Raw genomic sequence first — 24,415 nt, forward strand, 5'->3', positions numbered from 1 at the left:
GTGGCTCGCAACCACCTGCAACTCCAGTTCCAGGGGATCCCATGCCACCTTCTGGGTGTGGATTACTTTTATAGTGAGAAAGTAAGTGTTAACAACCCCCCAGCCTGGATTAAATTTCACATTTTTTCATTAATAAACGCCAACTTTAGAAGAGATGAGGCTATCCACGTTTAATGGGAAATCAAATTTACGTAATTTCTCCAAAAGAGAAACTGAGGACTCTTGAGCAACATCAACTATGTAATCCACCCTTTGACTAGGGAATCCCCATTTCTAGAAACATCATTTAAGAGTGGAGGAAATGCCACACTGGGCGTGGTGGTTCCCACCTGGAGCAGCCCCAGCGCTTGGAGGTCGCGGCAGGAGATGAGCAGTTTGAGGCTAGCCTGGGCTATCCAGTGAACCCTGGCCTCACAAAAGAAAGCAAGGGAACGAGATGGGAGGAGAGACGGGGGCTGAGTTCACTGAACGGCAATGGAGCGAACAGCTAAACTATTTGTGTACGATGTTCATTTCGGATTTGACCTCGATGAGTGAAACCGGAAGGAGGGTTGCCAGTTCCGGGTCAACCCAGGCTACTGTGTGGTTAGTTGCTGTCACTCGCCACAGACTAGAGTCACCTGGGAAGCTCCCCCCGAGACACTGCCTCCACAACACTGGCTTGTGTGGGGGTTGGGGAGTTAGCTCAGTGGTAGAGTGCTTGCCTAGCAAGCGTAAGGCCCTGGGTTCGGTCCTCAGCTCCAGGAAAAAAAAAAAAAAACTGGCTTGTGGACGTGTCTGTGGGGCATTTTCTTGATTAATGATGGATGTGGGAATGCTCAGCCCACTGCGGCTGGTGCTACCTCTGGGCAGGTGGTCTTGGGTTGCATAAGAAAGCAGGCTGAAAGAGCCAGAGAGGAAGGAGCGTTCCTCCATGGTTTCTGCTCCTTTCAGTTCCTCCTGCCTTGAATTCCTGCCACGGTTTCTCCTGATGGTGAGCCATAACCTATAGGTTAAAATAAACCCTTTCCTCCCAAGTTGCTTTTGGTCATTTAAAAAAAAATCACTTTCAAATTTATTTTATTTATGTGTGTTTGTTTGGGTATAAGCCACACACATGCTTTCTCACTGCCTGGAACTCTGAGACCATAGTATAAGCCAGTTTGAGCTAGGCTACTGAAAATGAAAAACAAGGTAAGGCACACAGGAACCACTAACAGCCTGCCACCTGTCGAACATCTGGACGAGGCATCCTAGATTAGTAAGCTTACAACCCCCAGCTGACCTCAGTCATACACGGGGATCCTCCTGCCTCTGCCTCCTGAGTGCTGGGATTAAAGGTGTGCACCACCACTGCCAGACCTTTAAATTTCTATTATTTCTTTTTATGTGTAAGGCTGTTTTGCGTGTATATAGGTCTACACCACTCGCATGCAGTGCCCATGAAGACCAGAAGAGGGTATCAGATCCTCTAGGACTGGAGTTATAGAAGGTTGTGAGCTGCCATGTGGGTGCTGGGAATTGAACCCAGACCCTCTGGAAGAGCTGTCAATGTTCTTAACCTCTGAGCCATTTCTCCATTCCCGTGATCAAATGTTTATCAGTGTATATTCATTGTACAGTTATTTTTCTTTTTAGTTTTTAAGTAAGAGAAATGATAATACACTTGGAAGCTGATGCGCACTCTTTGGGTTGGATATGGTGCTACATGCCCAACTCTATCACTGGGGAAGCTAACATGAGCATGCTGAGTTCTGAAAATAGCCTGGGCCACATAGCAACACTGTCTAAAAATAAATAAATAAGGGATTCGGCGGAGGAGAGGAATGATGCTCCAGAGTGAGGAGAAACTGCTGGCTTGCGTTAGGAGGCAGCAGGGACAGTCATGGTGAGAATTTGGCATTAGAGACTGGCCAGGCAAGCTCCTCCAGTTCGTCACCAATGGCACATAGGACAATCTCATGGTCCTCTAAAGTCCGTTAAAAGTAGCTCATAAATGACTAACAAGCACGTTTATGGACATACAACACCTTTTGCCAAACACTTTCTGCAAATTATCTTGCTTAATCCTCCCAGCAATTGTGAAAAGAAGCAAGTTCCTCCCATCTTCCCGACAAAGACTGAAGGCCGGAGGTGACCCTCGGTTATGTGGCTGTTGTGGGAGAAGAGCCTGAGACCGCGCACACGACCTGCCACCTCCAGGCCAGCAAACTCCCATAGGAATGCAAGTCTCCCACAGGATTTTTACTTTCTCTCAGAAATGTAAAAACGAATGAAAAAGGTGAAATTCATTTTAATAATAAGTTATATTTAGATACTATCTAGATCATACAAGTTTAGAGTCACTATAAATTATTGAGATACTCTTCTTATATTCAGTCTTCAAATTTGACAAGTATAAAAATACAGCTCATTGCCAGCCTGGTCTACAAAGTGAGTTCTAGGACAGCCAGAACTGTCTTGCTAGAGAAACACTGTCTTGCTAAAATACAGCATGGCCGGGCGGTGATGGCACACACCGTTAATCCCAGCACTCGGGAGGCAGAGGTACATGGACCCCTGTGAGTTCCAGGCCGGCCTAGTCTACATAGTGAGTTCCAGAACATCCAGAGCTATATAGTGAGACCTTGTCTCGAGAAAACAACAACAAAATAATAATAATAAATAAATAAACAAATCAAAATATAGCTCAATTCAGCACCAAATCCGCATCAGAAATTTTTGATCTCTGTTTTGAATGTTATAAAAACCGCAGTTAAGAAAATACATTGGGGGCTGGAGAGATGGCTCAGTGGTTAAGAGCACTAACTGACTGCTCTTCTGGAGGACCCAGGTTCAATTCCCAGCACCCACATGGCAGCCCACAACTGTCAGTAACTCCACTCCCAGGGGACCTGACACTCTCACACAGACATATATGTAGACAAAATACCAATGCACTTAAAATAAAAATAAATTATTTAAAAAAAGAAAATACATTCATTTACCTAAGTTATCCTAAACTAAGTTTAAAGGTTTTTCAGTAGTTGAATATCTATTTTAACTTTCACTGAATTAAAATGAAATAAAATTAATTATCTCCTACATGCTCAACTATGTTCATAGCAGCACTATTTGTAATAGCCAGAACCTGGAAACAACCTAGATGCCTGTCAATTGAAGAATGGATGAAGAAAATGTGGTACATATACACAATGGAGTACTACTCAGCAGAGAAAAACAATGAAATTTGCAGGCAAATGGATGGAACTAGAAAAAATCATCCTGAGTGAGGTAACCCAAACATAGAAAGACAAACATGGTATGTACTCACTCATAAGTGGATTCTAGATATAAAATACAGAACAATCAGACTATAACCCACAGAACCATGGAGGCTATATATATATATATATATATATATATATCATGGAGGACCCTAGAACGACTGTGGCTTATAATAAATTTTGGTTTTACTCAATTACTGAAAAAAAAATTAATTATCTCCTTCCTCAGGTTCCTAGACATACTGTGGCCAGTCGCCTCCCATAGCTGGTGGCCCCCGAGTAGAGGACTATAGCCCCAGACTCTCCTGACTCTCTGTGTCATCCTGACTCTTTGCCAAGCTCCGCCAACTCTCCCCAGAACACCTTTCACATCTATTTCCCTCTCCTGATTTTCTATATGTGCTTGTTCTGTTTTCAGGTAGGGTTTAACTGTAGCCAAGGTGCCCTGAGACTCCCGATGTGGCCCAGGCTCATTTGGAACTTGAGGCAGCCCTTCTGTCCCGCATACTGGGGTTACCCACATACCCACCACACTCATTGCTTTTTTGGCTTGGGGGCAGGGTCTCAAACTTTCTGTAACCCCCCTGTCTCTGCTTCCCAGGACTGAAGATGTGTGACACCACACTCAGCTTTCAATTCGACCCACTTCTATCACCCTTAGGTCCTTAGTGATTTTGATTTTATTTTATTTTCCTGTGTATGGGCATTTTGCCTGCATGTATGTCTGTGAATCAAGTGTGTTCCCAGTGCCTGTGGAGGCCAGAAGAGGGCATTGGATCTCCTTCAACTAGAGTTACAGATGGTTGTGAGCCACCATGTGGGTGCTAGGAATTGAACCCTAGTCCTCTGGAAGACCAGCCAGCGCTCTTAACTACTGAGCCCTCTCTCCAGCCCTGGCTCTTAATTCTTTATTACTATAGGACAGTGCTGATTCTACTTTCTCTAAAACATGGCTGTACCCATTAACATTTATTGAATACTTACTATGCAAACAATTGTCTTAAGCACCTCACATGTATTAACTCACTTAAATTGTCATAATAAAGGAGTGTTACTAATATCTCTTTTTTTCAGTGCTAGAGATCAAACTCAGGGTCTCACACAGCCAGACAAGTGTCCTATACTGAACTGTGTCCCTGGCTCCCAACACCCCCTTATCTAAGAGAAGTAGCTGAAGCATGAGGAGATCAAATAACCTCCTAGCTACGAGTGGAAGAGCTGGGAAGTTGAACTGAGCTTGATCCACACCTCACACTCCATGCCACTGTTCTGTCTCCCTCACAGGGACACACAAGGATGGTAGTTTGAGTGATGGGACTCCAGATACATTATTTATTATTATTATTATTATTATTATTATTATTATTATTATCATTATTATTTTCCCTCCTTGTCTGTGTATTCCAAGTTAGGTGCCCATGAGATGTACCACTTTTTTTTTTTCTTTCCTGGGACTCACTTGGTAGCCCAGGCTGGCCTCGAACTCACAGAGATCTGCCTGGCTCTGCCTCCCGAGTGCTGGGATTAAAGGCGTGCACCACCACCGACCGGCGAGATGTACCACTTTTTAAATGTCTTAAATAAGTCTGATTATTATTATTCTAGTTTGATTTGAGTCAGGCAAATCACAAATTGATTCTTAAATGTCCAGATCCCAACAAGATACTGTTCCTTAGTCACTGATAATATTCTTCTCTTGGTCACTAGTGATAGGTGCTCTAAACATCCAGACTCAGTGGCTCCTAACCTCAAGACTCATTTGCTTTCTTCACTTTTTGTTGTTGTTGTTGGTTTTTTGTTTTGTTTTGTTTTTCCAGACAGGGTCTCACTATGTAGTCTGGCCATCCTGGAACTAGCTCTGTAGACCAGGCTGGCCTTGAACTCACAGAGATCCACCTGCCTCTGCCTCCCCAGTGAGCTGGGATTAAAGGCCTGTGTTACCATGGAGGGCCACAGGAGTCATGTTCACTCATTTCCACTGTTGTGGAATACTTCCTGAAAGCTCCGAGGTGCTGGGTACTCTGTAGATCTGCCCCCGGCCCTGCGGAGCTCTAGCCTCCAGGAGAAAAGATAAAAGCTCAGGAGCTTCAATCCTACTGTAGGGCAGTAATGTGGTGAAGACCCTAGACTCAACCCTGTAGAAGCTGATTAGGAACCGGGCACTGAGGAAAAGGACCAATCGCCCTGCTCACCAAGGCTGTCTTCTTTCTGCAGTTCAGCGAGCAACCACTACCAACCCTTACGCTAAAATCCTGACAAAAAAAAATTGCCCTTACCCCTTCAGCAGTAGCCTACACCTTCGGCCATTTACACCCTCCAGCTTCTCCCTTCAGCCTGTCTGTCCTCTCTAGGCCTTTGCATTTATGACACTGACACTGACCTGGCACAGTCCCTTCCATAGCTCAGGTAAACCCTGAACTGGCTTCCTCGCTTTGCCTCCTGCGCTGAGCTTTTATCCACCTCAACCACGTTCTTCTCGGTTCCTTTTATCGCCTTCTCTCTCTCTCTCTCTCTCTCTCTCTCTCTCTCTCTCTCTCTCTCTCTCTCTTTCTTCTTCCTTTTATTTTCTAAACAAGGTCTCAGGGAGCCCAGGTTGGTCTTGAATTTTCTGTGTAGCCCAGGATAACCTTGAATTCCTCCCCTCTCCACCTCCAGAGTGTTAAGAATGACAGGAGGGGCTGGCACTGGGGAGGTGGCTCATTGGATAAGGGCACATTCTGCTCTTACAGGGGACTCAAGCTCAGTTCACAGGAACACCCTATGACTCCAGCTCCAGGGCCTCTGACACTCCTAGCCTCTAAGGGAACCTGTACTTACACACCCACACAGACACACAAAAACACACATATTTTTTTAAAAAATGAATTACAAGAGTGTATGAGCCACTATGCCTGGTTTATATAATGTTAGGGTTTGAACCTAGGGCTTTTTTTGTTTTTGTTTTTGGTTCTTTGAGATAGGGTTTCTCTGTGTAGCTTTGGAGCTTTTCCTGGAACTACTCACTCTGTAGCCCAGGCTGGCCTCGAACTCACAGAGATCAACCTGGCTCTGCCTCCCGAGTGCTCGGATTAAAGGCACCACCACTGCCCGGCAAACCTAGGGCTTTTTTATTTATTTATTTTTTATTTTTTTTACGTTTTATAAAATCTTTACTGACAAATAATTCACATAGTATACAGTTTGCCTGTTTGCATAATTTGATAGACTTTTAGTCCAGCATCCTCATAAGCCCATGACATCATCACCACTTTCTATTTTAGAACATCGCTGTCTTCAATTTCATACACACATATAATGTGTGGTGATTACATTCCACCTTATTTTTTTAAATGAACATAATATTCGCAATTATAACCATTTTTAAGTTCACACTTCAGTGGCATTAATTACAATCAAGATATTAATTACAATCATGATATTCATTAATTACACTCATGATATTTATTACATTTGTGGTATTCATTGATTACATTCACAGTATTCAATAACTATATTTATAATATTCATTAATTACATTAATTGTATTTTATTTATTACATTCATGATATTATGTCCTGATACTACTGTCCGTTTGTGGGGCTTTTCCATCACACAAAACAGAAATTCTGTGCTTGGGAAATCATTGCTCTGTATTCCTTTCTTCTCCATCTTGAGATAACGTCTAATCTTTCTGTCTCTATGAATTTGTATATTCTATACATTTCATGTAATACAATTCTATAGTATTTGTCCTTTTTTTAAACGTAAAAGCATTTTATGTACAACTACAGGAGAAATAATACACAGATAGCTTGAACATAAAAACAAAACCTAGGGCTTTTTGAAGTCAGGCAAACACTCCGGCAAGTGAACTACAGCCCTAACCCTCAACCATATCCATGCTTATTCCCCTGAGCAGGCTATTATCCTGGCCAGAAATCCTAATGGGTTTTCTATTTGGTTTCTAACATTCTGATCTTATTGCCTACCAGCCCCACATCGATCCCTGTTTCAGCCAACTGGTCTACTTGCAATTCCCTCTGTTTCTTCCATCTGTTCCACTTTCCTCAGGCTCCTCCCTCCACCTAGAAATCACCCAGCCTCCACGTCTGCCAGTGAGTGCAACTGGTTCCTCCAGAGGCAGGCCAAGCGCCAGTGGTTCTGGTGAGGGTCTTGTCCACTCACCTCTCTTTCACCGCTCCTGCTGACCACACGTTAGCCTTAGGTCAATGTTTACATGTTATTATTTGTGTGCATGATGTGTTTGCCTCCAGTGTTTCTTGAGGGCCCACGATATCCCGGGGGTACATACTAGGTATTTGACATGTGCTGTCTAGTTCAATTCAGTCCTCACAACAGCCCTGTGAGAGAGATACGACTCCCTTCGTTTTACAGGACAGGAATCTGAAGCTGTCGGGGGGATTAATGATCTTGATTCCTTACTAAATGGCACAGACGTCACTCACTCAACAAATTTTATTCCATTTGGTGTCTGCCAGATTCCTAGGACCCCCTGGGCCTTTCGGTATGGATTGGGTCCCTCTGGGAGCAATTAGCACAGCAGCCTCAGGACTAGGCAGATCATGTCAAAGGCAGTTTTCTGCCCCTCTCCTTTGATTTAGATTTGTTGCACTAAGAAAAAAAAAAAAAAAAAAAAAACCTTGTTTGGCTCTCAGTCAGCACTTAGCCTGGGCCGGCACAGGGCTAAAGAAGTGATTCATGTGGACAAACATCACCCAGGATGTTTTGTTCCACTGGTGACCCCGATTGTCGTAAACCTGTGACAGGCGTGCCGAACCCCGGGCGCACAGCCAGCGTCTTGTGCTCCCAGCGCCATGCCACCTCAAGAGAACCTCAAGCCAAGTCTCCCCTCTTCCTGCTTCAGCTTCTCTAGAGAGCCTGTGACAGACAGCATTACTGCCCTGGCTTGATAAGAGGCTCTAGAGACATTCATGTGATAATCAAGAACGGGGAAGGGTGAGTCTCCCTTGAGCTGGACTTTCACCCTTTAGTGTTGGAAACCCCCAAACTAGTTGGATCATATTGCCTCATGAAGAACTCCATGATAATGGACTCATTCCCGTCTTCCTCATCATTTTAGAGTCGAGGGTGTTTAGAGGCCGTTCGCTCAAGGGCAGCTGATGCCCACGGCCAATGAGCATGCCTCCAAAGCCAGTTCATCCTGGCCAGAGGGGTGGATCTAACTAAAGCATCTGAGCCAAGAAGCAGGGATGAAGTAATTCTATTTTGTATTTGAGGTATATATTTTTTTTTCTTTCCGTCCTCAAGACAGTCTTCTCTGAGGTTGGTGTTATCAGACTGTCTATTCCACAATTCCCAAACTGTGGAATGTTGGACACCTATCCACTGCCTTCAGCTCACTCCATCTTAGGCAAACATTCCTTGTTTAAATAGGTCTAAAGGCAACATTTGCTCACAAAGTAGAGTTCTTAAGCTGATATTCGTCCCTCCCTCTCAACCAAGATGGTATAAGTGTTCAAGGCCTTCAGTGTCTCATATGGTCCATAGTGGACAAAGGTCTTAATGATAATCTGCTATTGAATGGTAGAATTCTTAATTTCCACGAAGGAAATATCAGTGTTTGATTCTTAGGTAAGGGAATTAGACCACAGGCCACCAGGGCCAGTGAACCAATGTCACTGGGAAGATCATCATGTTCTTGGTTATTTTTAAAATCTATCATGAAGCGGCTTGGTAAATATGTAGACGGCCAGAGCCAGGGTATAATAATTGGGACAAGTAAATGTTCTAAAAAGCCCACTGCCTGGGGTCACTTTCCAGTTACCGCTGTTTCCCCCAGAATGGAATGTGTATATTGATGACATGTGTATTAATATGAGCATACATGTCCCAAATGAAGGCCAGAGGATGACTCTCTGGAGCCTGTCTCTCACTATGTAGCTGAGGATAAACTTGAATTTCTGATCCCACTGCCCCTACCTCTCAAGTGCTGAGATTACAGACATAGGCTTCCATGTCTTGTTTATTCAGTGTTGGAGAATCAAACCAAGGGCTTCGTGTGCTCTAGGCAAGCACTCTATAAACTATGCAAAATGTGAGAGGTTTGAAAACATGTCAAAAGTCTAGCACTGAAGAGGGAGAGCTAAATGTCAAACCTAGCTAGGGTTTGAGAGGTTAAAATAACCCTTGTAATTACATCCCAGCCCTGGGTCACTTCATTTTTAAAAAAATATTTTTATTTTATGTTATGAGTGTACCGTATGCAAGCAGGGCCCTCAGAGACCAAGAGAGAGTGTCACATCCTCTGGAACTGGAATTAAGAGATGACCGTGTGGTTGCTGGAAACCGAACCCAGATCCTCTACAAAAACAGCAAGTTCTCTTAACCACTGAGCCATCTCTCCATCCCGATGGGTTACTTTGAATATTAATCAATCTTTTAAGTCAAACTTTATTCGTGTAAAAATCCCCCTTGGTTCGTTCATGGTGTGTTATGTTGTAGACAGGCTAGTGCTTAGAACCTCTACATACTACTAGTACTCCTCAAGGAACTGAATCAGCATTGTTAATTAACATTGGTGACTTAAAAGGACTGTTTTAACCCCTCAAAACTTTAGCCTGGTTTGACATTTAGCATTACTCCTACAATGTTAGTCTTTTAACATGTTTTCAAATCTCTTACATTTTGTATAGATAAATTTTATTCTGCCTTCCCCGATATAGCTCTTGTAAATATTTTATTGTTGCCTCTACCATATGTTTTTAAGTCACTTAGAGCACAAACCAAATATTATTTCACTAATATAGAAACTATTGAATTTTGCTATTCCTAATGTCATATCCCCCCCCCCAAGAAAAAACAAATTTCAAAAAAGCATTTTTTTTTTTTTGTTAGAAGACATTCACTACCTACTGTCTGAATTATTTGCTAACGTTTTAGAGACACCTTGAAAAAGACTTATGGCATATGTTAGTAGAAGTTCAGAAGAGAGAGTGGGAGGAAACACGTTAAAGAATTCAAAGGTGGGACATGCCAAACACTGAGCAAAGCGTGCAGGGGAACAGGAAGAGCAGGATCACTGTCGGCAGCTGGAGGGCAATTGGGTGTTAACACCAGAAGGCGCTCTCCCCAGCTTCCCACCCTCAAACCTCAAGGCTCCCGACTCGTCTCCTGCTTTTCCCCAACTTTACTCTCACCCTTTCCTCTTTCTGTTTGGCCTCTCAGCGTTATCGACCACTTTTTAGGTAATTTCATCCCATCTGGAAACCAACTCCTGTCTTCTTTCTCTTTCTTTCTGGGGACGACTCCTTCGGACCTTACTTGCTGAGCCAGAGCTGAGAGCTTGTGAGGGTGATCTATTTTGGGAGTCCTCCAATGGGCTGGCCTCCCCCATGACAACGCCAACCTGCTTCCCTCCCCCCAACCCCTACTTCTCATTCCTAGAGAAATTTGAACTCTGTGGCCCCTGAAACTATGCCTGGATCCCTAAGGTCTCCATCTGGAGCGAAGCTTTTTTTGACCAAAGTGAGATCAGGTCAAGGGGGTGGAGTGGACAGTACCTCTTTGCAGGCGTGAAGCTCGGGTCCGGCTCCTAGGGTCACCTGGACGGTGGTCCCAGCCCAGAGCAGCAGCCACATAAGCCGAGATGTGCGCCTTACAGTTCTTCCTCCGCCTCCGGCAGAGGGATGAGGGTTGAGACCAGGCTCAGCCATAGCGCTGTCCTGAGCCAGCGGCTGTAGCGGCTCAGGTGCTGCGGTAGCTGCTTATGCTGGCAGAAGGAGGAAAAAAAGAGGAGGGAGGTACACAGGGGGAGGATGCAAGGGGCTGGACTCGCTTCAGTCACCTCCCTGCGGCTACGCCAAGGCCGCCCATCCTTCCTCCTCCCTCGGTCCTTTCCTCCTCCTATCCACGTCGCCTTGACAACCGCATCCTCTTCGCTCAGCGCGGGTGGGGCAGGGACCACGCGGGCCTCTGCCGCTCACCTGCCGGTCTCCATGGCAGCCGCCACCGCTGGCGCGCGGCGTGGGAGTTCGCGCGCCAGGGTTTGCAACTAACCCAACAGGCTTACGTAAAGCACGCGGTAGAAGAACCCTCCAAGCATCCGCGGCAGTTCATTTCGCCCCTATTGCTCTTCCTGGCCAGAGGTCATTTCTAATCATCTCTTATTTTGTAAACGTGGCATGTGAAATGATAAAGGGAAGACATACGTCATCACTACCTTCGAGGGATTGTCTCCTAGAGTGGCCCCAGCACTAACTGCAAAAGCTACTTCCATCCTCCCACCCCGCCAAATCCATCCATGTTTTTACAGCCGGGTCGATGAGCAACGCTGACGTCTGCATAGTTAAACAGCAAGGAGAGTGACCTAACCGACACTTTTCCAATCAGGACACGTGAGATCTTGGGGGTTTTGACATTCTCGGACTCTCATTGCTTTGAAAATGGAGAAGCTGTCTTTTAGGTGAGAGTGAGAAGGAAACCTCTGGGTCATCCTAAAGGACTTCCTTCGTCAGCTTTTGCGGGATTCCCAAGCTGTTGGGAGGCCAGCGTTTTCCAACTAGGGCTCACATCCAGGTCTCCTTTCCTCGGCATTCACAACAGCCTCCTCCCAAGGAGCCTTCTGAGTTGAACCGCCAGGTGGCGCATCTCTCGAAGGAAATACATCTCTGTCATAAATGGAGGGGTAGTTGCCTGGCAACCAAAAACTGGGCGTTCCAAACAATTGGGACCGGGGATCCTGTACGAGACAGGTCTGTGCTGCGGCTGCGCTAATCTCCTGGGACTAAGCCAGAGTCTTTGGGCCTTTAAGTATGCCTCACTCTCAGGAATCTTTCTCGCACCCTACCTTAAGTGAAGAAGACTCACACTTGGGAAGTCTGCGGGCTTCTAAGGTACTGAAGTTTCCTCAGCAAATTCCCAGTGGGGTCTCCAGGAGACTCCTGGTACCCTAACTCTGGTGAGACCACCGAATGCCAGAGAAAACTGTTTTCTGCCTGTCTCCTTGCTATTTGGGTCTGCTAACGTTTCAGAAGTGGTTTTGAGCAGAGGGAAGTGAACTCTACTGTAGAATAAGGTCCATCAAAGCAGTGACTAATATAAGTGACGGGAAAGCTGGGTTCCACCAAGTTACCATTTTTTTTCTCTTTTTTGGCTTTTTTGATTGTTTGTTTTGCTTTTTTTCTAGACAGGGATTCTCTGTGTAGCTTTGGAGCCTTTCCTGGAACTTATTCGGTAGCCCAGGCTGGCCTCGAACTCACAGAAATCTGCCTGCCTCTGCCTCCCAAGTGCTGAGATTAAAGGTGTATACCACCACTGCCCGGCTACCATTTTTTTCTTGTTTTGAAATCTGTACTCCAAAGACAGATGAGATGTGGACTTTTCAGAGAAAAGAATGTTCTGAAAGACGCTAGGTCATACTTCAACAAGCTTTCACGATACCTCTGTCCTCTGGTTGATGCAGGAACGCATCTGTCTATGTGTGTGTTTAATTTGTGTTCAGTGCTAGTGTAAGTATTTGGGATATTTGAAGAGGTGCACAATAAAGTGAATTAAGTGGTAATCTGAGCTTGATAACAATACGAAAGCACTTCCTTTCAGTCTATATTTGTTATTTATATGCCAGACACTCTGCTAAACACTGAGGGCACATAGTCTAAAATTAGATATAGTTAATGTCCAGTTAGCTTAGTAAGGAAGCATCAGTAAAAATGTGTAGACAAGCCAAGCATATGCCTGTAATCCCAGCACTTGGGAGGTCAAGGCAGAAGAACCAGGAATTCTAAGCCTGCCTGAGCTATGAGAACCTGTTTCCAAACACAAAACCAAACAAACACAAAAATGTGCGACCCGCAGTGGCACAAGTATTGTGAAGGAGTCACAGGTGGGATGTCCTGAGAATAGGAACCTCAAGGAGGGTTTCTCAGAGGTGAGTGTGTCTAGATGAGTTAGCTGGGACAGGTGAAAGGTGCGTGCGTGTGTGTGTGTGTGTGTGTGTGTGTGTGTGTGTGTGTGTGTGTGTGTGGTGTGTGTGTGTGTGTGTGTGTGTGTGTGTGTGTGTGTGTGTGTAAAAAGAAAAAAATCAAAGCTCAGGAAAAGAAGCAGTAGGTATGCATATGCCTGGGAAGGAGAGACAGAGTGGCCTGGGGAACTGAAAATCCAGACAAGCTAACTGTTGGTGTGAAATAGAAGACATAGGGTGATGGGTTTGAGAGACCAGACCTTGGTGGCTGAGCATTGTGAGCATTGTGTTAGCGGGCTAGAAATCAGCCTGGAGGTGCTGGGAACAGAATCATGGGATTTCAAGCACTGGAGTGTCACCATCAGTGTATGTTAGGAATCATACACAGTTATGTGCATGCCCTTCAGTAAACGTGTGTTAAATGAGTATAAGCAAAATGGAGGGCCTACAGCCTCAGCTACATAGCAAGTTCAAAACCAGCCTAGATTATATCAGACACTGTCCTAAAAAACAAAACTGGTGGCCTATGTGGGTAAACTTCATCGATGGCGGGGGGGGGATATGCCATTAACATTTATAGGACTGGTCTTTAGAGTATCATGTGCTCAGCTCCACGAGTTAGTTGTAAATATGTCATTGTTGATAGACATGTACTTTTGTTACATCCTTGATTATTATGTGAATAGAGTGTAGTCATATCGAAAGCAAAATTTAGAGTCTCAAGACAGTTTGCTGTGGTACTCCCAGATACCTAAAGGAATTGAATCAACAGATAGTGGCCTGTGCACATTTACTATGGCACTGATATTCACAATACCCAAGTTAAAGAACCAGTCTAGGTACTGTCCACATGAATAGATAAAGAAATTGTGATATGTAGGTGGAAGTTTCTCTCCTGCCTGCCTATTCCCAAATACCTGGCAGCCCCTTCTTAAATAATATTAAGCTTCTGAGTCAATTATTTAAGAAGCAGCTGCCAGGTATTTGGGAAAATGTTATGGGATAATGCTCTTGCACACTGTAAAGATTCGTCACTTGGTTTAATAAAACACTGATTCACTGGTATCTGGGTAGGAAGTTAGGTGGGAAAGCCAAACTGAGAATGCTGGGAAGAAGGAAGGGCGGAGTCAGGAGTAGCCAGCCAGATGCAGAGGAAGCAAAATGAGATTGTCGTTTTGAGAAAAGGTACCAAGCCACATGGCTAAACATAGACAAGAATTATGGGTTAATTTAAGTGTAAGAGCTAGTTAGTAATAAGTCTGAACCATTGGCCAAATATTTATAATTAATATAAGCCTCTGAGTGATTATTTTATAAGTGGCTGCAGGGCCAGGCAGGATGCAGAAAAGCTTCCGGTTTTATTGCTAGACAGACACGACCAAGTGCCGTCCAGTCATAAAGAACAGATATGTTTCGGGGAGATGGGTGCAACATAACAAGGGAGACAAGGCAGATTTAGAAAGGCAGATGTGACATATGCATAATCTAGTTTAAGATTAAATACATGAGACTGGAGTAGATGCATGGTAGAACGCTTGCCCAGTATGAATTTGATCCCCAACACAGCAAGGGGGAAAAGGGACATGAAAATAGAGAGGGGGCTGTTTGGAAAAGGAACAAGAAAGGATAACGGGGGACAAATATGGTCAGAGTTTTGTGGAGGTACAAAAAATATGATGAATCCTGTTTTATATGGTTAGTGTGTGCTGATAATAAAAGATTGTATTTGCTAATGTACAGAGACTGTCACAGAATTGGTGATCAATGAATGCAGGCTCTTCTGGCTCTTAAAAAAATCACACACAGAAGTGGACTGGGTACAATGGAGTGAGGCAGAAATGGCTCAGCTTGGAAACAGATGCAGCAATCCTGAAGAAGGATACCGGACAGCAGTGTCATGGCGAGAAGATGGATGTTTGAGAAGGATGAAAGGGATAGGGCAGTGGGATCTGATAACTCGATATGGGCCAAAGAAAATGGATAAATATAAGATAGACTCCTGAGTTTCTGAGGGCTTAATTGGCACCATCACTGAGATGGAGCATCCAAAGGAAACAGGTTTGGGCAGAAAGATGTTGGCATCAATCAGGTGGATGTTTCTGTGGTGCCTGTGAAATCTTTAAATGATTTTGTGGTAGGCAGGCTTGAGAGGTTGGGATTGAAGACATATGTCTGGGAGCTAATAAAACAAGAAGGAACACTATCAGAAGCAGAGAAAAGACTGAGCTGAGAAAGAAGGTGTAATAGCCAGAGACCAAAGCTAAACCAGAAGGAGTTGGCCTCATAAGATGGAGAAGTATTTGTGGGGATTCAGAGTTACAATGCCAGAAATCTCAGGAATCAAATAAGGTCAAGGCTAGCAAAGATCTTTCTAGTAGCCACAGAGATTGCTGCTCAAGAGCCAGGCCAGTTTCAGTGGGCACTGGAAGAGAGGCCAGACTACAAAGGATTGGAGACTTGAAGGGTGGAGAAGGGGAGACAGTAGCGGTTGACCCTTTCAGAAGTGTGGATCTGTGGAGACAGTGACAATGTGGCAGACACACCTTGATAAAAGGATGGTAGAGATGTTTGGGCCAGATGAGGGCATGGGGAATGGTCCAAGTCCAAAGAACAGGGAAGGGCTGGGTCAGGGACGCTTCCTTCTGAGTGAACGACTTCTCCCTGTGACCAAAGGAAGGAGGTCTGCAGGCTGGCCTCAGTGACTGACAGTTGGTTTTCTTTCTTTTCTTTTCTTTTTTTCTACTTTTGGTTTTTTCAAGACAAGGTTTCTCTGTGTTGCCCTGGCTGTCCTGGAACTCGTACTGTAGACCAGGCTAGCCTCAAATTTACAAAGATCCGCCTGCCTCTGCCACTCAACCTTAGTGAAAGGCAATCCCCTTGTGCCAGTAGAGGAGATGGTGAGTCTTGTATGGCCTTTGAGGGAAGTGGCCGAGCTGCTCAGGGCCACAGCAGGGATAGCTGAACCTATGTTTGCACTGTGTGTACATATTTTACATATTTGCCTGATCCTACTGTTCAACCTTCGAAGATTGAACTGAGTTGAGTCACACAGTACTTTGCTACATGGAGGGAGATGAGGCTAGATGGTAGTGCTTACTAGAATCAGTCATTGGTTTGATCAGGGCATAGTTTTATGTGTATTAGGTCAGCATGCTTGGAACTGAAGATAAGGTTGTGAAAATGGTCAGTTTCATACACGAACTAACTTTGTGTTGTTCTCACTTATGTCTGGGGTGTTTATAGAACTGAGTAGTGTTCACTAAGCTCTTTCTGACATTCCTTTCCATGACTTATCTTTTCTTGCACAGTCTTTTTCTCACCTAGACACCACACTTTCTGACTTTGTCTCCCATTGCCGGAGTGAAAATACTGTCCCCATAGACCCTTCTGGTCAGGCTCTTTTTCTGCAGGCTTCAACTACTTCTGCATATGGACAACTTGATCTATCTCAATTGTTTCTAGCTCTCCAGCAAGCCATGCTCTTCCAGTTTTCTCTTAATTAGAAGTTTCATCTTTTCTCCAAACCTGGGACTTCTAAACATGAACATATCATCTTTCTGATCTGAAAAGATGATATGTCCCTGAGCCCTCTCCTCTCCTCTCCTCTCCTCTCCTCTCCTCTCCTCTCCTCTCCTCTCCTCTCCTCTCCTCTCAGTATCCTGACCTGCCAGCTTCTCCTGTGTTCCCGTCCCCAGTCCATTTCAGTCATTTCTCACTCAGAATGCTTAGAGAGGCCTTCCCCTGTTATCACTCCTCTTTGTGGCTGTCCTGAGATTCAAGTAACATGGGATGGAGCACGGTGATGAACATGGCCCACAAAGCATTAGGAAGGCCTCAGATGGAGCACGGTGATGAACGTGACCCATGCTGCATCAGCAAGGCCTCCTGTAACCAAGTCCTGCATGTTTTTTCTCTTTTGCAGAAATCATCGTTTAAGAACCCAACTCACCTTGCTCAGCAGCAGGAACCCTGGAGTCGGCTCAACTCAACTCCCACATTTACCTCCATGAGGCGAGACGCCTGCTTTTTTGATCCCAAGGTACATAGCATTGAAATACTACTTCTTTTTTGTATCCACTTCAGGCTCAAAAAATATCTTCTATTTTATTTTAATTAATAATTGATTTTCTTTTTAGATAGAACCTTGCTACATAGCCAAAGCTGACCCCAAACTTAGTATTTAGCCCAAACTGGCCCAGAACTCTCAATCTCCCTGAGTACTGGGATCACAGACATATGTCAGCACACTTAGCATCAATATCCTTTTCTAAGGTAGTCTGAAATGCCTCAGCATCTTTCCTTTTGTTCCAAATCAAGGTCTTACCGAATCCAAAACCAACCTATTAAGTCACAAGGCTTGCTCCAAATCATTTTTATCAAATTTCTTCTCACACACTGTAGTAAATCCAAGGTTGAACTGGGTGGTAGTGGCGAACACCTTTAATCCCAGCACTTGGGAGGCAGAGGCAGGGGCAATCTCTCTGAGTTTGAGGCCAGCCTGGTCTACAGAATTAGTTTTAGGATAGCCAGGGCTATATAGAGAAACCCTGTCTTGAAAAATGAAAACAAACACAAACAAAAAGATATAACCATAAATGAGATAAGGTTTATCAAACGCAAAGACCATTTTTCCATGTCACCAGTGAGCTTACCACTCTTAGCCTAACCCCAGGAGATCATTCCTGTGGACAAGAGTTACGAAGTCACCATCATGCACAACACAGTGTTAGGTGCTGGTGGGTTTCTGCTCTTTTGGATACAATCTGACTAGGGTTAAGGCACAAAACAGCCAAGTAAACTGTCGGAGGACTGGTTCCTCTGTAGATGCCAAAGGATGATCTGGATTTCCGCTTAGCAGCCTTGTATGACCACCACACTGGGGCATTCAAGAACAAAACTGAGATACTGTTGCACCAGGAGACCATTCAGGATAAGCATGGGTAAGTGCTGAAGAACCTCTCCGCCCTAAGGAAGCTACCATCAGTGACATAAGCCAAAACGACATGTGGCAATACGAACAAGTACGTAGTTGGGGTTTTATGGGCAGAATAGTTTGTTTTTGTCTTTGGCTTAAATGTGCTGGGAATCAAACTTAGGATATGCATGCCAGGCAAGTGCTGTACCCCCGAGCAACATCCTTAGGCCTCATTTCTGTATTTCATTTTCTAAAATGAGCAGAAATCCTCATCTGGATAGTTCATCTATCCAGTTAGGTCCATCCGAATAAACAAACAAATGCTTTGATAATTCCAGAAGGTGGTTGGGGATTTAGCTCAGTGGTAGAGCACTTGCCTAGCAAGCGCAAAGCCCTGGGTTCGATCCTCAGCTCAAAAAAAAAAAAAAAAAAAAAAAAAAAAAAAAAAAAGATGATAATTCCAGAAGGTACACAGGGCCTTGGACTTGAAATCTTATGATATCATCTCCCCTCTCATGTTTTCTTTCTGGCTGATGTCACTCTCCCCTGTTCTCCTCCCACCGTTTTCCAAAAGCAAGATCCAGTTTCCTGGAGAATGTTTCCACTCCCCTGCGGCCCCCATCACTTCCCGGGCTAACATCATCAGACACTGGATCAACCCTAAGAAAGAATCCATCCACAGCATCCAGGGATCCATAGGTGAGGGTTAGAAGTCAGGGTGGCACATGGGGGGTGCTACTGTGTCACTGAACCTCCAGGGACCAGGCTTGGGGTGACTGGCTGGCAGGAGGATCGGAGACCACAGGGGACGGGAATTGGTGATTAAGTTGTCACCTACCGGAGCACTCCTAGGGGACATGCTGATACTAGAACTAGGGAGTTCAGCTGTTCAGATTTTGTCGAGGTGACATTTTGAGCAGGGCAGGCATAGGACATGAATCTGGGAATGAAGATCTTAACTTCCATCAGTCCATCATATGCCAATTTCCCGTCTTTACAAGAATCTTCTCACGGTACCAATAAATGCATTTGATTAAAGGACTCAAAAAAGGGGGTGGGGGCAAAGGGTCTAAAATTCCAGCTCACCCCATTCCCTTTTCTCCACAGTGTCTCCTCACACGGCAGCCACCAATGGAGGTTACTCCCGAAAAAATGATGGTGGCTTCTTCTCCACCTAGTGGTGAGAACTGGGTTAATTTCGTCATGGTGGGACATCCGGCTGCCCCTTCTTCATTAAATAGGTTTGTTCAAAATGAAGCCTGGAGTGTCTGCTGCCCATGGCACTTTTGATCGCTCTTAAAAGAAAACCCCCTGATTCTAGAATCAAGTCCTGTTGCAACTTGGAAAGTCATTTTGCCAAAAGGATTTAGGACAGAACACCAGTTTGGAAGGGACACTAGTATTTAGTTCACAAGTTTGTAAAGTCACAGCCACCCAGAGCCACATTAGTGGCATCTGCTCTAAGTGTCAGGGAAACAGGAAGTAGACATGACCTGTTCTCTCTCTCTCTCTTTTTTTTTTTTAAGATTTATTTATTTATTTATTATACAGTGTTCTGCTTGCATGTGTGCCTGCAGGCCAGTAGAGAGCACCAGATCTCATTACAGATGGTTGTGAGCCACCATGTGGTTGCTGGGAATTGAACTCAGGTCCTCTGGAAGAGCAATCAGTGTTCTTAACCTCTGAGCCATCTCTCCAGCCCCCGACCTGTTCTCTTAATGAGCAAGTTATCACTACGATACTAAATGTGCCACATGGCTAACTGCTAAAGTCGCATGAACAGACTTTAGATCTCTTGAGTTTAGTCATCCGCTTTCCCCTGGTCCTGCTCCTTGCCATCCTCTAGTTTCTGACTCTCTGCTGCCTGGAAGTCAACTCTCTTTTCTGTGTTAACTTTGCCTGTGGCGATATATCGCCAGTTTTCATAAGCATGGTTCAAACACTTGATGCTGAAATTTCAAGGTCCCTAAAGTTTGATGCGATAACATGGTTTCTAATCTTACAAGTCATGGGGCTGGGGAAATGGCTCAGTGGATAAACTGCTTGCTGTGCAGGCGTGAGAAGGACCTGAGGTTTGGATCCCCAGAACATGTCGGGGAGAAAGGAAGGTCCCAGGGTCTTGCTAGGCAGCCAGTCTGGCTGAATCAACTAAATTCCTGGTTATGTCAGAGGACCCTGTCTCAAACAAACAAACAAACAATAGGCACACAGGAGATAGAGGAAGACACCCAACTTCAACCTCTGGTCTCATGGGTGCACACACAGAGGCATATGAATCTGCACAAATATGCACATACACACACAATACAAGTCACTCATAAGAACCTGTTGTCACAAAAAGATTGGGCAAAAAGTGGCCCAATGACTTTTTGAATATTGTCCTATGTGATATGTACAGTGGTATGTGCCTATAATCCCAGCATTCAGCAGGTAGAGACAGAGGAATTGCTAGTGCAAGGCCAGCCTGGGCTACATAGACAACGTCTCAAAAAGTGTTTTAAATAAACAAAAAAAAATAGTGTACTATACAGTTCCATTTCTAATTAAGTCTGACACTATTGCTTCATTTATAATTCAAACACAAAGGGAAATTCTTCCAGGAACTACCATATTTCCTTTATATTCAAACCTTCCAGTCTCCTCAGATATGAAGTTTCTGTACTTGGGAGGCTGAAGAAGGAATATCAGGAACTTATGGCCATCCTTGGCTATATAGCCTAAGATATCTCTGGTATGATGCTCTGTCTCAAATAAAATAAAAACTTAACATTCTGAAAATTTGAACAAGAAGGAATTCTCACAATTTTATTTTTCAGGGCAGCATTAGCCTGATACCAGATAAAACACACATACATTTATATACTCATACACACACACAACTTAACACACTCAAACACACACACACATTTTTAAAAAGAAAAAATAAAGTTTCTATCTGTAATGAGCGTTATGGTGGTTTGAAGAAGAGGGACTGGGGTTGAAGGTGTGCACTGCTTCCCCTGGCTAGGGTCATATATTTGAATGCTTCCCAGTTGGCGGACTGTTTTGAAAGGATTAGGAGGTCTGGCCTTGTTGAAGAGGTGCGGTGCACCCCTGGGGCTGGGCTTTGAGGTTTCAAAAGCCCACGCCAGGCCTGGTCTCATGTCTCTGTGTGCCTCTGACTTACGGATCTGATGTAAGCTCTCAGCCACACTCCAGCACCAGGCCTGCCTGCCTGTTGCCATGCTCCCTGCCGTGATGGTCGTGGACTCACCCTCTGAAACTGTAAGCAATATTCCAATGAAAAGATTTCTCTAAAAAGTTGACTTGGTCATGGCGTCTCTTTACAGCAACAGAACAGTGATTAAAAACAAAGAAAAATGCAACCAGATACTAACCAGACCCAACAGCACATTAAAAGGATTGTTACTGCGATCACATGAGATTCAGGCCAAGGATGATAGGTCAATATGTAGAAAACAATAAACATGATACAGCACATCAACAGACTGAGAGATAAAACCCATATGATCATCTCATCAGATGGAAAAAGTTATTGATAAAATCCAGCATCCTTCCAGGGTAAAAACAAAAGAGATCAGGTATAGAAGGACATGAGCCCACCATTAAGTCCATATACAACAAGCCCACAGCCAGCATGTTACTGAATGGGAGACAGCTGAAAGCTTTCCCTCTAAGATCTGGGAGTAGGCAAGGACATCCACTTTCACCTCTTGTATTCAGTATGATGCTGAAGTCCTAGCCAGAGAAAGCCAGGAGGACTGAAGAGCATCTGAACTGGAGGGGAGGAAATCCAACTGTCACTGGTGCAGATGGCATGGTCTTACAGGTAGACAGCCCTAAAAATTTCACCAAAATCTATTAGCGCTAGTAAGTTCAATTCAGTTTCAGGATAAAAATCAACATCCAGGCTTGTAATCCCAGCCACTCGGGAGGTTGAGGCAGAAGAATTATAATTCCAAGCCTTTCCTGGGTTATAGAATGAGTTCGGGCTAGCCTGGGAAATTTAATGAGATCTTGTCTCAAATAAAAAGAGTAAGGGATATAGTTCATTGATAGAACAATTACCTAGCATGTACAAGGCATGTTCAATCCTCATTACAGGAAAAAAAAAAAACAAAAACAGTAGCATTTCTGTGTACCATTAGGAAATTATGTAAACAAGAAATCAAGAAAGCAATCATATTTGTCATAAATTTAAACCATGATGTGAATGATCTCTACAATGAAAACTATAAACACTGAGAGAAATTGCAAAGGACGGACACACATCTTGTGTTCATGCATTGGAAGAATCAACAGTTAAAATGTCCAAGCATTCTTCAGAGTCAATGCAATCCCATTCAAAACACTAATAACATTCTTCACAGACCTAGGAAAGACAAGGCTATGATTCATATGTAACTACAAAAACTCCAAGTGAGGATGAGATGTCTCAGGTGCAAACTGTCTTACAAAATCAAGGACCTGAGTTCAATCCCCAGAACTCACATTCAAAAAGCTGGGGAGGGAGAGCTCGAGAGATGGTCCAGTGGTTAAGAGCAAGTGGCTGCTCTTGTAGAGAGGACCAGAGTTTGATTCCCAGCCCCCACATGGCAGCAAGAGTTGTAACTCCAGTTCCTGGGTATCTGACACCCTCTCCTGGACTCCGTGGACACCATGCATACATGTGATACACAGACATACATGCAGGCAAAACACTCATACACATAAAAATAAATTTTAAACAAAAAAAGTCAGGTTGTGGTGGCACATGCCTTTAATTCCAAGACTTGGAAGGCAGAGGCAGGTGGATCTCTGAGTTTGAGGCCTGGTCTACAGAGTGAGTTCCAGGATAGCCAGGACTACACAGAGAACCCTTCTCAAAACAAAAAACAAAGAGTGGACAGTGCTTCTGGCCACCACATCTATGTGCATATGCACCCAAACATGGACCTGCACACATGCATTCCCGTCCTCGATAGCCAAATCTTGAGCTTATGGTACCTCTATTAAGAATGCACTATAGTTGGGCAGCGGTGGCCCACGCCTTTAATCCCAGCACTCAGGAGGCAGAGTTAGGTGGATCCCTTTGAGTTTGAGGCCAGCCTGGTCTACAGAGTGAGATCCAGAACAGGCACCAAAACTACACAGAGAAACCCTGTCTCAAAAAAACAAAACAAAACAAAAAGTATACCATAAAGGTATCCATAGAAACAGCATGTATTGGCATAAAGATACCTAGACCAATGGGGCAGAGTAAAAAGCTTAGAAATAAAGCTTCCACATCTAGCCAACTGACCCTCAGCAAAGAAAGCTGCTAAGAAAGCACATGGGAGCCAGTGTGGTGGTACCCAACTTTAACCGCAGCACTCAGGAGGCAGAGGCAGGCAGACTTCTGTGAGTTCTAGGCCAGGACTACAGAATGAGACCCTGTTTAAAAATTAAACAAACCTCTATGTGAACCTTAATTTCTTCTCAACTTGACACAAACTAGAATCATTTAGCCTCTACTGAAAAAAAATGCGTCCATCGGATTGGCCTGTAGATAAGTCTGTAGGGTATTTTATTCTTTCTTATTTTTTTATTTTTTGAGACAGTTCTTCATCATGGAACTCTGTCCTGGAACTTGCTGTGTAGACCAGGCTGGCCTCGAACTCAAAGGGATCCACCTAACTCTGCTTCCTGAGAGTGGGATTAAAAGCATGGGCCACCATGCCTGACCCATAGGGCATTTTCTTGATTACTGATATGGGAAGGCACAGCCTATTTCGGGCAGTGCCCCCTCTGGGCAGGTGGTCCTGGGAGGTCTAAGAAGGTGGCTGAACGTGTGCCTGGAAAATAAGCTAACAGCACTCCTTCCATGGCCTCTACTTCAGTTCCTACTGTCAGGTTTCTGCCTGAGCTCTTGCTGTGACTTTCCTCAGTGATGAACTGTGATTTGGAAGTGTAAGATAAACCCTCTCCTCCCCAAGCTGCTTTGGGTCATGGTGTTTATCACAGCAGTAGAAAGCACTAATTTATCACAGCAATAGAAAGCAGTAATAGGGCAGCATGCAATTGGCCGATGGGTATATGGAAGATTGATACCATCTTAGAAGTGCAAATCAAGTCCACCATCAGGTATCATCCCACTGTAGTTAGGATGGGATTGAGACAACCACAGATCGCAAGTACTGGTAAAAGGTCTGGGATGTAGCTCGGTTGGTGGAGTGCTTTGTCCAGCATGCATAAAACCCTGGATTTTCCCAGCACTCAATAAAAACTAGGCGAGTAAATGTGCATGCTTGTAATCAGATCATTTGGCAGTACACACCTTTAATCCCATCACTTGGAAGGCAGAGGCGAGCTCATTTC

At 44.3% G+C, this 24,415-nt stretch overlaps 2 protein-coding genes across 3 annotated transcripts in view; one reads left to right on the plus strand and one right to left on the minus strand.

The window, feature by feature from the left end:
* The window catches only part of Elapor1 (endosome-lysosome associated apoptosis and autophagy regulator 1), an 87,332-nt gene extending 76,248 nt beyond the window's left edge, over positions 1-11,084 (minus strand). For both annotated transcript variants that reach the window (XM_028879364.2, XM_028879365.2), the window contains exon 1: positions 10,766-11,084. In XM_028879364.2, coding sequence (XP_028735197.1) covers positions 10,766-10,918 — 153 coding nt within the window. In that variant the 5' untranslated portion in view covers positions 10,919-11,084. The remainder of the gene's footprint in view (positions 1-10,765) is intronic.
* Positions 11,085-11,666: 582 nt separating this feature from the next.
* Positions 11,667-19,336, plus strand: C6H1orf194 (chromosome 6 C1orf194 homolog). The gene is made up of 5 exons (XM_028879367.2): positions 11,667-12,097; positions 17,087-17,203; positions 17,989-18,104; positions 18,654-18,778; positions 19,187-19,336. The coding sequence occupies exons 1-5, from the start codon at positions 12,017-12,019 to the stop codon at positions 19,255-19,257; spliced, it is 510 nt and encodes a 169-aa protein (XP_028735200.1). The 5' UTR covers positions 11,667-12,016; the 3' UTR covers positions 19,258-19,336.
* The last annotated feature ends 5,079 nt before the right edge of the window (positions 19,337-24,415 follow it).

The sequence above is a fragment of the Peromyscus leucopus genome, chromosome 6 (genome assembly GCF_004664715.2).
Source record: "Peromyscus leucopus breed LL Stock chromosome 6, UCI_PerLeu_2.1, whole genome shotgun sequence".
NCBI classification, from domain to species: domain Eukaryota; kingdom Metazoa; phylum Chordata; class Mammalia; order Rodentia; family Cricetidae; genus Peromyscus; species Peromyscus leucopus.